Raw genomic sequence first — 13,758 nt, 5'->3', positions numbered from 1 at the left:
GTGGCAGCATTTGATGGACACAGTGACAGCATTTGATGGACACAGTGGCTGCATTTGATAGCACAGTGGCAGCATTTGATGGGCACAGTGGCAGCATTTGATGGCACAGTGGCAGCATTTGATGGGCACAGTGGCTGGGTTTGATGGGTACAGTGGGTGGCTGCAATTGATGGGTTATTTTTTCAGTATTTTTCAGTTTATTTGCACCACCAGCCACCACTGGCTATAGATCAACGAAGAGGGAAAAAAAAGAGAAAAGAAAGTAAATGAAGGTTCCTCCTTCTATGTACAGTACAGTATAATATGTTTCGTTATTAGTTTCAGCAGTCAGTCTCGCAACAGGTTTCAGTGGAGTGTCTGCAGAATATCCCCTGTAATTTCCTTGTGTGGGAGATAACGCCATCTCCTCCTCCAGGCGGGGAAAGTAATGAGGAAGTTCATAACCTGATAAACTTAGTTTGAATTATTTGCAGTGTAAGACAGAGCAATGATAACGGAGCTCTATGGCAAAGCTGGGTCTCTCTATACTGGGCTGTGCGCCATTACAAATTGTCCTCCTTGTTCATCTAGGAATATTCACCAAAGGTAAGTTAAAGAAGTATCTGTAAACATGTTTTATATGTCTTCTTGTATACACATACGCACACATAGAAACATATTTTTTAAACATTTAAATAAAATAAAAGTGAAGGGGCAAGTTTACTGTACACCTATCATTTCAGTGGAGGCCAAGCCAACCTCCAAAAGGAACTAATGGCTCACTGGCTATATCAATATATACACTATATTAGGGGTGGACTAACAACTCATGGGGCCCTCGGGCAATAGAAGATTATGAGGCCCCCGGGCAATTGGAGATTATGGGGCCCTCGGGCAATAGGAGATTATGGGGCCCCCGGGCAATTGGAGATTATGGGGCCCTCGGGCAATAGGAGATTATGGGGCCCTCGGGCAATAGGAGATTATGAGGCCCCTGGGCAATTGGAGATTATGGGGCCCTCAGGCAATAGGAGATTATGGGGCCCTCGTGCAATAGGAGATTATGGGGCCCTCGGGCAATAGGAGATTATGAGGCCCCCGGGCAATTGGAGATTATGGGGCTCATAGGAACTCACGATCTCTCCCTCCTCACAGAACTGGAACGTGTGTGTGTTTACACACACGCGTCCCTGTTCTGTGTCTCGTGCCCGAGATCGCTCGTGGCCGGTGGTCATTGCGACTGCCGGCCACAAGCATCACCCCCCGGCACCGCGCGCGCCTGCTATCCTACTTAAAGGGACTGACATACAGCTACGGAGGTTCACGGGATCGTGCAACCTGCCGCCGTATAATGACGGTGGCTGGTCGACAAGCGGTTAAAGTTGCTTCAAAGTCGCTTCAAGGCGAAACTAAGTCTCACGGAAGTCGCCTGGCAAAGTCATACTGAGGGTCACGCAAATTTTAGGTGGAGGCAGTGTGAACCGAGCCGAATTGTTAAATAAATTTAGAATTAGCAACATAACTAAAGCTACATTTACAGGGTAACCTACTGTCAACTAGAAGCACAAGTTCCTTATCACTAACATTTTACACTCAGGTAAATATGGGTATATTGGGGGAATTCAATAAAGCATTACCAATACATTTCTGGTGGTATGGTCACTTTGAAATGCTTTGCGTCAAATTAATAAAAACATTGCGACAGTTTCATTAACCGCTCCAGGTGTTCTTATTCTGGTTCATGGAATTCTTATTTGTGTCACCTTTACAATGTGTCCTTATGGCTGCAACAAATGAAAAATAAATTTACTCCATTTTGCAGATAACAGTAATTAACACCAACTCAAAGTTGGCATCCAAAAAGGCCAAAATTATGGGGGGGGATGTTAGGTGTTTACTTTTTTTATTCTGTATTTCACTATATGCTTCTCATAGGTATGTATTATATATTGCTTTATATTATCTCCCATCAGTCAGTGACTGTCAACTGTTGATAGTTATGTAAATTACAAATGTAAATTTCAACATAGAACAAAATGGAAAGTCCCATGTACTGTTTGTGACGTTGAGTATCTCCTCTCACTTCCCCAGAATAGGCTGAGAAAGAACAACTCAGTATAGGCTGAGAAAGGAACTTATAGATTCTTCCTATTTAACTATTTCTGTGCTGCTATCAGGAGAACAAAGAAAAAAAAAGATTTTCACTAATCTCTTCATCCTTCTCTCTTGAGTACTTAGTACTGCTATTTTTTAATTTTATTGCCTATAAGAGGACCTATGGACTTTTTTTGTCTTTGCCATATACTTTGCAATTTTATGTTATAGGTGTAACTGGCAATACCTTTTTAATCTTGTTCCTTGACATTTTGTTTTATTTGTCATTGATATTCTTGAAATTTCGCATTCAATCTGTCGTATATGCCTGGATTGCACTGTTTTTTTGTTTTTTTTTCAAATTGATATCTTTTATTTTATATCCAAAAAAAAGGGGAATTATCCAGGAAACAAAACAGAATGAAAAAAAAAATACATATTCATATTCAGAGCCGGTTCACACTGGGGCGGCACAAGTTCGGGGGCGATTTGGCAAGCGTCCTGAAGATGACTTCAGAGGCGACTTGCAAAATAACTTCTGTATTGAAGTCAATGCAAGTCACCCCGAGTCGCCCCCAAAGTCGTACAAGAACCTTTTTCTAAGTCGGAGCGACTTGCGTTCTATTGAAGTCGGAGCGACTTGGTTCTATTGAATAGTATGGCACGTGACTTGTCAGGCGCTGAGTCGCCTGACGAGTCGCCCCAGTGTGAACCGGCTCTCACAATTCATCTGGATATATATATATATATATATATATATATATATATATATACACACCTATCTTCCCCTATTATAATTGCCCTTAGATTAACATAGTGCTCTATCTTATTTTACAATATATGTTCACCTATATTTACATTTATTTCTCTTTCAACCTTTACCTTAATCTAAGGCCCTGTACACACAACCGGTTCATCCGATGAGAATGGTCCGACGGACCGTTTTCATCGGTCCACCTCTGAAGTGGTCTGATGTGTGTACACACCATCAGTTCAAAAACCGATCGGGTCAGAACGCGGTGACGTAAAACACACGACGTGCTTAAAAAAAAAACAAAGTTCAATGCTTCCAAGCATGCGTCGACTTGATTCTGAGAATGCGTGGGTTTTGAACCGATGCTTTTGTGTACTAACCATCGGTTTGGCCCGATCGGTCAGCGGTCCATCGGTTCGATTTTTAAAGCATGTTTTAAAATTTTGGACCGAAGGACAACAGACCGATGGGCTATACACACTGTCGGTTTGGACCGATGAACCTCGGTCCATTCTCATCGGGTTTTGTCCGACTGTGTGTACGTGGCCTTAAAGTCAAAGATATCTATCAAGGGCTTCTCTAGTCCTCCTTCCCCTTTTCCTTCCTCCCCCCCCAATTCCCCCCCCCCCCCCCAAAAAAAGGACCCCCTATTCCCCAAGAAGAGATGGATGGGTGGTCAGGCTTCTATTTCATCTCCCGTGCAGGTACGCATCTCATACTGGGACATCTCCACTCCTCGCCTTTTTAAAAAAAAATTCTCAATAAAGCACTTTGTAAACAAAAAAACATTTATTTTTTACTGCAGTATTTTTATTCATTAAATTCTTACCACTTTAATGCTGTTCTACACAGTAATATCTTTTTTTTAAATGTAAGTTTTATGTACACAAAATTAAAAAGCAGATGGCAGCTATAATTAAGATTACACTATAGAATACTGTATATCTACTACTGCCAACAGACCAGATGTTCAGGTTGTTTGAGAAAAACTGGTAAAAATATTGCCCTAGCCCAAAATATAAAATGAAAGGAGTACAAAAAAAATACTTTCTAATAAGTTCTGTACATAGTTTTCTATATATATTATTTTGGGTAATATGCTAAATTATTAAAGATCCAGTAACCTAGCTTTATAATCCTAAAGATGTATTTACTGGTTCTATTTAACAAAATATCTTTTAAAACATTTCTGCAATCTCATTAGATCTTTTTCTATTTCTGAAATTTTTGTGGAGTATTTGTTCTTCAGAACATTGCTTTGGAAGATTTCCTGTTTCCAATGAACTGGCGATATGCTTCTTGTAAAAGACAAGTGTTTCCTTTTTATATATGCAAACGTTCTCTTGCAATTTCCGCTGCTTTCTTATTGAATGTACTAGCTCATCAAAGTGTTGTGTGAAGAAATCATAGGGCCCATTCTTTATTGCAGTGCCATGATTTTTCAGTGGTACCCAACGCACACTTTGCAAAAATGAAGCATGCCTGTTTTACTACGTGGCCGGCCCATTCAGGCCCATTCCTACTGTAGTCTGGACATAATATGCAGATAGTAACACATGTTACATGCTTTATAACGTTGAGGTGCAATTCGTTTTCAATGGTACCCCAACGCACAAAGGGAATACACATGCGTTACAGCACACAACATAGTAACACAATTGTGCGTTGTGGGGTGCTACATTCCAAATAAAAGATTCATGCAAATTTTTTCAGATATTTTGGTACATTGGCAGTGCCCTAATATTATTTAGAGATTTTATTACTGTATATATTCTTAGAGATGTACACGCCATTTGAATATTCTACTCCTTGGGGAAAAATGCATTTTACTTAGTGGTAAGATGAAATCTACAATTACATGTTCTACAGCCAAAACTTCATTTTTTCGTTTTATATAGAGTGTGGAAGAGTTATGCCGCGTACACACGATCGGTTAAACCGATGAGAATGGTCTGATGGACCGATGAAAACGTGTTTGAGCGCCATCGGTTATATAACCATCGGTTAAAAAAAAGCCAACTTGTTTTAAATTTAACTGATGGATTCCCAACCGATGGGAAAAAAACGATCGTTAGTGGGCACAGCCATCGGTTAAAAATCCACGCATGCTCAGAATCAAGTCGACGCATGCTTGGAAGCATTGAACTTCGTTTTTTTCAGCACGTCATTGTGTTTTACGTCACCGCGTTCTGACACGATTGTTTTTTTAACCAATGGTGTGTAGGCACAACTGACCATCAGTCAGCTTCATCAGTTAACCGATGAAAACGGTCCATCCGTCCGTTCTCATCGGATGAACCGATCGTGTGTAGGCGGCATTAGAGATTCTGCCAAATTTGTATAGCTTTCACAACCAGCTGCTTGCCTTGAAAGGAACAACTCAGTCCTGCATCCTTCAAACTGCTCATAGTATTATATTTTTCTTCTCTGACGATTTTTTAAGCCCTAATAAAGGGGGGCGGTACAAACCTCCAAAATATGTTGGCTGTATTACCGTGGATTTCTTTGGGTTTCTCGATACTAAAATCTTTGGTGTTGCACTCTTGCTTCTTCTAAACTGGAAGGGTTTTTTTTTTTCATTGGATGTGCCCTTTCAGAGAGCTTCTCTATTTGTGACCATTGCCACCCAGGCAGAAATTCAATGGGCACATCTAGGCCCAGATTCACATAGGAGATACGACGGCGTATCTCCAGATACGCCGTCATATCTCTGAGTCTGAGGCGTCGTATCTTGGCGCCTGATTCAAAGAATCAGATACGTCAGAATTTGTATAAGATACGACCAGCGTAAGTCTCCTACGCCGCCGTATCTTAACTGCATATTTACGCTGGCCGCTAGGGGCGTGTACACGGATTTACGCCTATAAATATGTAAATCAGCTAGATACGCCTATTCACGAATGTACGCCCGGCCGTCGCAGCTTTTTCCGGCGTAAAGTTACCCCTGCTCTATGAGGCGTAGATGAGGCGTACCAATGTTAGGTATGGACGTCGGAACAGCGTCTAATTTTTCACGTTTTACGTCGTTTGCGTAAGTCGTTCGAGAATAGGGCTGGGCGTCATTTACGTTCACGTCGAAAGCATTGGCTTTTTGCGGGTTAATTTGGAGCATGCGCACTGGGATACTTTCACGAACGGCGCATGCGCCGTTCGTAAAAAGTGTAATTTACGTGGGGTCACAATAAATTTACATAACACACGCCCACATCTTCCACATTTGAATTAGGCGGGCTTACGCCGGCCTATTTACGCTACGCTGCCGCAACTTTGGTTTGTGAATACTGCACTTGCCTGTGAAAGTTGCGGAGGCGTAATGTAAATAGGATACGCTACGCCCGCACAAAGATGCGCTCTCCTACGTGAATCTGGGCCCTAGTCTGTTGATGTTGCCCAAGAAGGCAATTTTCCCTCAGTTTGGAGAGGTTTGCTCTTGCTTCTCATTGTGTCCCCAGGATTAGAGGTGAAGGGAAACCCCTGCAATGGAAAACATACAGTGGATTTAACAATTACGTACACTTTTGGCTATTGATAATTACTAAATGCTGTTTTTTTTTCAAATTTCTACAATGTAATGGTAAAGCTGTGGTTAGCAGCAGGGATTTCCTAGATCTGTAACCGCTAATGTACACACAGTTTCAAGATGAGTTAGCCATGCATTTTTCTTGCATTTGCTTTACATTCACATTGACTTGTATAAAGAAATAAATAAAAAACACAAACTGATCCTAAACTGATTAAAAAATGCTTTTGTATTTCAGCCCTAAGCCATTTATGGCTGTGGTTTGAAGCGAGGTTCGTTGATACTATCTCTATGTGGTTTATTTCATTAGTTCATTAACAACTTTTCTGAACAGTTACCATGATAAAATATCACTTATTAAATTAATTTCAGTTTTATGATTTACTTGTGCTCATCACTAAATTACCATTCCAATAAATATATGCACAAGGCTGGATTTTAGCTTAGTGTCTCCAAATCACCTTTTCTGTGATAAAATCCATGATTATGGGGTTGGTGTAGTAAAAGCAAATAGGCTGTTCACTTTGTATGCAATCACGTGCAACTAGAAATACCTTTGCAAAGTACATTTTTGCCACATTCGGTAGGCTAGAAACTCCCTTTCATAGTTAAAATTGACTTGCAAAGTGAACAGCCTATTTGACTTTAGTAAATCAACTCCTGCATATGTATGCAATGACACATTTGTTTGTTATTGATAAATTGTTTAATTTAAAATAAGAAATTATTATAATGAACAAAGTGGAGCCTCTCCAACCTTGTATGGTCATCTACTAAAGGAGTACTCCAGGGGTCATATCAATATATGCAGGAAAGGGGGAAAGGCTGGTGCCGTGAAAGCCAGCTTAAACATCATTTTATTATTTCAGGTGAACAGCAGTAAAAAAAGTCAACGCGTTTTGGACATCAGGCCTTAATCATTGCCATGATTAAGGCCTGATGGCTAAAACGCATTGGCTTTTTTGACTGCTGTTCACCTGCAATAATACAATTATGTTTAAGCTGACTTTCATAGCGCCAACCTTTCCCACTTTTTTGCATGGATTGTACATGGAGGTTTTCTGAGTGCTGTGTTCTTGAGGCTCACCAGGCATTACACAGAAGGTAGCAGCTTGGATGCACCTGTTCCAGTCATATCAATATAGACTCAAAAAGGGTATTTGTGATATACTGTATTTGCCGGCGTATAAGACGACTGGGCGTATAAGACGACCCCCTAATTTTCCGGCTAAAATTTTGGTTTTGGGATATACTCACCGTATAAGACGACTCCTCACTGTGCCATTATACATGCCTCACTGTGCCATCATTTCATGCCTCACTGTGCAATTATTTCATGCCTCACTGTGCCATTTTTACATGGCTCACTGTGCAATTATTACATGCCTCACTGTGCCATTGCCGACCTCACTGTACCATTAAAAATTCCCTGCTTCGACGATCTCCCTACCTTCTCCTGTTTGCAGAGTTTGTCAGACGGCGGCCATCCATTATTCAAAAGCCGCGCATCCTCCTCAGGCCTCGGCCTCGGACGAGAGGACATCCGTGATAGGCGGAACACTGAACAGAGGCTCTGCTGGGAAAATTAGTGTTCCGCCTATCACAGAACAGTCTGAGGAGCAGGCGCAGCTTTTGAATAATGGATGGCCGCCGTCTGACAGACAGGTACCCGGCGTATAAGACGACCCCCGACTTTTGGGGCATGATTTTAGATGCAAAAAGTCGTCTTATACGCCGGAAAATACGGTAGTCCATAATGATATGACCCCCATGGTAGCTCTTTAAAGGTTGACAATCCATATTGTTCCTACTATGGGCTCAGATTTTTAATAAACTATAATAAAAAAAAAAAATTCAGGTCATTGGTTTAGAGATCTATTCAAGCTTTTGTAACAACAGTGAGAAGCCTGACATTTCATAAGATTTGGCTCCCATAGCCTGTATAGCCATTTGAACCTAAAGGAAACCTGGGGCTAATAGTAAACAAAGAGGTGAAGTCTCCTATGGTGATGTCATTGACCAAATAACTAAATAAAATAAATGATAGCTATGACTATGGCTGTTTTCGGACTGAAACATGTCAACTTTTCCTGCAAGGCTGTGTTTTTAGCCCTGTATATAAAAAAAGTTCTGACTTTTTACATTAGAACTTCCTGTGACTCAGACTGTCTATTACGAATATCATATTGGCAGCAAGCTGGTAGAAGCTGGAGTCCTGCAGTCTGTCTGTTGGAATATAAAAATTTAGCACTTCTCTTGGATTTTATGCTATTGACCAAATAATTCCTGAACAGCCAATGACTGAACCTTAAGCTCAACCTTAAAGGGGTTCTAAAGGTATAAAATGTTTTTCGCTAAATAGCTTCCTTTACCTTAGTGCAGTCCTCCTTCACTTACCTCATCCTTCCATTTTGCTTTTAAATGTCTTTATTTCTTCTGAGGAATCCTCACTTCCTGTTCTTCTGTCTGTAACTACACACAGTAATGCGAGGCTTTCTTCCTCGTGTGGAGAAAACCTCTTGAGGGGGCGCCCACTAACACACAGCTCCTTTCTCTATATGCAAAGTAGAGAGTGTCCTGACTTGCCTGCTCGCCCCCTCCCACCTCGAGAGGCTTTCTCCACACCAGACAGAAAGCCTTGCATTACTGTGTGGAGTTACAGACAGAAGAACAGGAAGTGAGGATTTCTCAGAAGAAATAAGGACATTTAAAAGCAAAATGGATGGATGAGGTAAGTGAAGGAGGACTGCACTAAGGTAAAGGAAGCTATTTAGGGGGGGGGGGGAATGAAATAATATTCAAGCAGATAAAAGAGCAATTAGCTAAACTTTTAGCTCTAAACCCAATCTTGAACAACTAAAAACACTGGTGCTCTGACTGAAGCCTCTGCAAGCCTTAAAATAGAAACCACTAAAAATCTGCTATTGAATATCCATTTATCCGTAGAAGAAGTTCAAATATAAACATCTGAAACGCTTAAGCCTAGTACACATGATCAGAAAATTGAATGAAAAATAACACTTTCTAATCGATCACACAATAAATCGGTCGTTAGTACACAGCTTTCGTCTGAAATTATCTGAAGGCACAAACATGAAATTTCTCTTACAACACCAGATGGTACAATTTTTGTTTAATCATCACCGTTTTTGTCCGGAAATACAATACAAATACAGTTTTGTAACCTCTAAATTTTTTATATAGAGACTAGCTTGCAAAAAAAAAAGGGATGATCATTTGTCCGATAATCTCATCATGTATACCAAGCTTTAGTTGTTTCAGCCACTTAGGCCTTATTGGATTGGTTAAGACCTAAGGGCCAGATTCACGTAGGTGAGCGGCGGCGTAACGTATCGTAGATACGTTACACCGCCGCAATTTTTCATCGCAATTGCCTGATTCACCAAGCACTTGCGATGAAAACCTACGCCGGCGGCCTCCGGCGCAAGGCGGGCCAATTCAAATGGGCGTGTGCCATTTAAATTAGGCGCGCTCCCGCGCCGGACCTACTGCGCATGCTCAGTTGCGCAATTCCCGTCGTGCTTTGCGCGCCGTGACGTCAGTTTTTCGAACGGCGACGCGCGTAGCGTAATTCCGTATTCCGGGACGGCTTACGCAAACGACGTTCATTTTTAAATTTCGACGCGGGAACGACGGCCATACTTTAGACAGCAATTCGTTTGCTGACTAAAGTTAGGGCACCAAAAACTACGACTAACTTTGCGACGGGAAACTAGACTAGCGGCGACGTAGCGAACGCAAAAAAACTTTGTGGATCGCCGTAACTCCTAATTTGCATACCCGACGCTGGTTTACGACGCAAACTCCCCCCAGCGGCGGCCGCGGTACTGCATCCTAAGATCCGACAGTGTAAAACAATTACACCTGTCGGATCTTATGGATATCTATGCGTAACTGATTCTATGAATCAGTCGCATAGATAGAAACAGAGATACGACGGCGTATCAGGAGATACGCCGTCGTATCTCTTTTGTGAATCTGGCCCTAAGTGTCTGAAATGTATAAGCTTCTCAGATGGTCAGATTTGATCTTTTTCTATGAATAAATGGATATTCAATAGCAGATTTTCACCAAAGTACAGACTTTCATTCCAGTGGTGAATTTTGTTTGACTTTGTATGAAACCATATACAATCTATTCAACGCTTTCATCTAAAAAAAAGAGCAGATCCAGAGACAGGTATAACCCTCTATAAAGTATGTGACAATCTGACCTAATGGCTAAAAGTCCTTCAGATTAAACCTTAAAATTAAAATATTTTTATAGAGTTTGGTATATAGCACAGTGCTGTTGTACAGTTCATGCTGCCTGTTTTATATCTGTATAGTTACATCCCCTGGTTTGTTTATACTGTATAAGTAAAGCTAAATAGTTCAGATTTCTACACACAGGCCCAGATTCACATAGAACTGCGGCGGCGTAACGTATCGTAGATACGTTACACCGCAGCAAGTTTTCATCGCAAGTGCCTGATTCATCAAGCACTTGCACGAAAACTTACGCCGGCGTAAGCCCGCGTAATTCAAAGGGGCGTGTGCCATTTAAATTAGGCGTGCTCCCGCGCCGGACCTACTGCGCATGCTCCGTTTTAAAATTCCCGCCGTGCTTTGCGTGAAGTGACGTAATTTTTTCGAACGGCGACGTGCGTAGCGTACTTTCGTATTCCCGGACGTCTTACGCAAGAAAAAAAACATTTTCAATTTCAACGCGGGAACGACGGCCATACTTTATACAGCACATACGTGGGCTGTGTAAAGTTAGGGCAGGTAAAACGACGACTAAAATTGCGACGGGAAACTAGACTAGCGACGACGTACCGAACGCGAAAAACCGTCGTGGATCGCCGTAAAACCTCATTTGCATACCCGACGCTGGAATATGACGCGAACTCCACCCAGCGGCGGCCGCGGTATTGCATCCTAAGATCCTACAGTGTAAAATAATTACACCTGTCGGATCTTAGGGCTATCTATGCGTAACTGATTCTATGAATCAGTCGCATAGATACTCTGAGAGATACGACGGAGTATCTGAGATACTCCGTCGTATCTCTGCTGTGAATCTGGGCCATAATATACTGCAATGTTATATGCTAACACATGTTGACACAATCAGCTCTTTGGTCCTTGAAGTATAAATACCGTACTCAGAAATTATTATTAAAGCCCACCATTCGTTTTTTCAGTATATAGTTATTGTTTTTTAATGTTTTAATATATATTTAATGCCACAATTACTTTTGTTCATAACTATGTTTCTTTTATACTAGACAAATGAAGTAACTTTGATGTTTAAAGTATAAGGCAAAACCTTTTTTTTGGATAGAGTGAAGAGGAATTAGAACGCAGTTTTTATTGCTGTCTGGGCCCCTGTTAAGGAGATTGGCTATCTCTATGTGTCCTGTTTACCATTACCAGTACAGTAGAAGAAAATTCCAAATTTTGGGCTGTCCCCAAAAAGGTAATAGAAGGGAAATCTTCCAATGGGAATGCTAGTTCTGGTGACCTGGGGGTCCCCAAGGAATTACCTTAAAGGGGTTGTAAAGGTACCATTTGTTTCCCTAAATAGCTTCCTTTACCTTAGTGCAGTCCTCCTCCACTTACCTCATCCTTCAATATTGCTTTTAAATGTCCTTATTTCTTCTGAGAAATCCTCACTTCCTGTTCTTCTGTCTGTAACTCCACACAGTAATGCAAGCTTTCTCCCTGGTGTGGAGTGTCAGGCCTCGTACACACGACAGAGAAACTCGACGTGCTTGGCACGTCGAGTTCCTCGTCTCGTTTTGGGATGAAGCCGCCGAAGAGCTCGGCGGGCCGCCTTCTCCTATAGAACAACGCGGCCAACGAGAAAATAGAGAACATGTTCTCTATTTTCTCGTCGAGCTCCTCGGCGGCTCCATCGAGCCAAAACTGTACAGACGACAGAGATTCTCGGCAGAATCCGGGTTTTGACCGAGTTTCTCGGCGAATTCTGCCGAGAATCTCTGTCGTGTGTACGAGGCCTCACGCTCGCCCCCTCCCTTGGACTACAGGGAAGTCAGGACACTCTCTACATTGCAGATAGAGAAAGGAGCTGTGTGTTAGTGGACTCCCTGACTCTCCCGTAGTCCAAAGGAGGGGGCGAGCACGACACTCCACACCAGGGAAAAAGCCTTGCATTACTGTGTGGAGTTACAGATAGAAAAACAGGAAGTGAGGATTTCTCAGAAGAAATAAGGACAATTAAAAGCATAATGGAAGGATGAGGTAAGTAAAGGAGGACTGCACTAAGGTAAAGGAAGCTATTTAGGAAAAAAAATTGTATCTTTACAACCCCTTTTAATTTTCAGGGATTTCCTATAACTTCCTGTTTGACTATGTGACAGGAAGTAAAGGGAAATCTCCCCAATGGGACACTGATGGCCAAATAACCCTCCATTACTCTATCCAAAATGAAAAAAAAAAGGTTTTGCCTATCGTTCGAATTAAAGTTTAGTGTAATATATCTCTTCTAGTAGTTAAAAAGTGCTTTTTCTTTATTGGGTCCATACAACAGACAAAAAATAAACAATTGAGGAGGAAAGATAAAGAGAGGGATTTGGTTCTTAAAAAAGGAAAGTCCCTCCAAATGAGGGACAGTTGGGACCGTTGTATAATTCTCTTCTTCTTTTTTTTTCCTGTAGGTGATTTGCTGGAACCTCCTGAAAATGTCCATTTTCCACTGGATTATTTTCATCACATATTAAATTGGTCACACAACAAATCTGGTAGCGAAGGAATTTTGTATCAAGTGGAATATATAAGGTGAGAAACACTGGAGAAAGGTAAATAGTGTCAAACAGATTTTTGACTATAGCAAACAATTAGAATTATTGTTAACAGTTCCACTTTGTGCTTAGAAACCATGGGCCAGATTCTCGTAAAGCGGCGTAACTTTGCCCGGGCGTAACGTATCCGATTTACGTTACGCCTCCGCAACTTAGATGGGCAAGTGCTGTATTCTCAAAGCACTTGCTCCGTAAGTTGATGCGGAGTAGCGTAAATCGGCCGGCGTAAGCCCGCCTAATTCAAATTTGGATCTGGGGGGCGTGTTTTATGTAAATCTACTGTGACCCGACGTGATTGACGTTTTTCCCACATGCGCCGTCCGTGGAATTTCCCAGTGTGCATTGCTCCAAAGTACGCCGCAAGGACGTCATTGGTTTCGACGTGAACGTAAATGACGTCCAGCCCTATTCACGGATGACTTACGCAAACAACGTAACTTTTTCAAATTTCGACGCGGGAACGACGGCAATACTTAACATTGGTACGCTGCACTTATGCCTCATATAGCTGGGGCAACTATACGCCGGGAAAAGCCTAACGTAAACGTCGTAACTTTACTGTGTCGGTCGGGCGTACGTTCGTGA

The 13,758-nt window shown here is 41.7% G+C and overlaps 1 protein-coding gene across 1 annotated transcript in view; it reads left to right on the top strand.

Annotated features, from left to right (window-relative positions):
- The first annotated feature begins 348 nt into the window (after positions 1-348).
- Positions 349-13,758, top strand: part of IL10RA (interleukin 10 receptor subunit alpha) — a 29,226-nt gene continuing 15,816 nt past the window's right edge. Inside the window, exons 1-2 of the mRNA XM_040325460.1 lie at positions 349-585; positions 13,030-13,150. Coding sequence (XP_040181394.1) covers positions 504-585; positions 13,030-13,150 — 203 coding nt within the window. The 5' untranslated portion in view covers positions 349-503. The remainder of the gene's footprint in view (positions 586-13,029; positions 13,151-13,758) is intronic.

This window comes from Rana temporaria, chromosome 10 (assembly GCF_905171775.1).
Source record: "Rana temporaria chromosome 10, aRanTem1.1, whole genome shotgun sequence".
Taxonomy (NCBI): domain Eukaryota; kingdom Metazoa; phylum Chordata; class Amphibia; order Anura; family Ranidae; genus Rana; species Rana temporaria.
The sequence above is the reverse complement of the archived record's forward strand: the minus strand, read 5'-3'. Positions and strand labels throughout refer to the sequence as shown.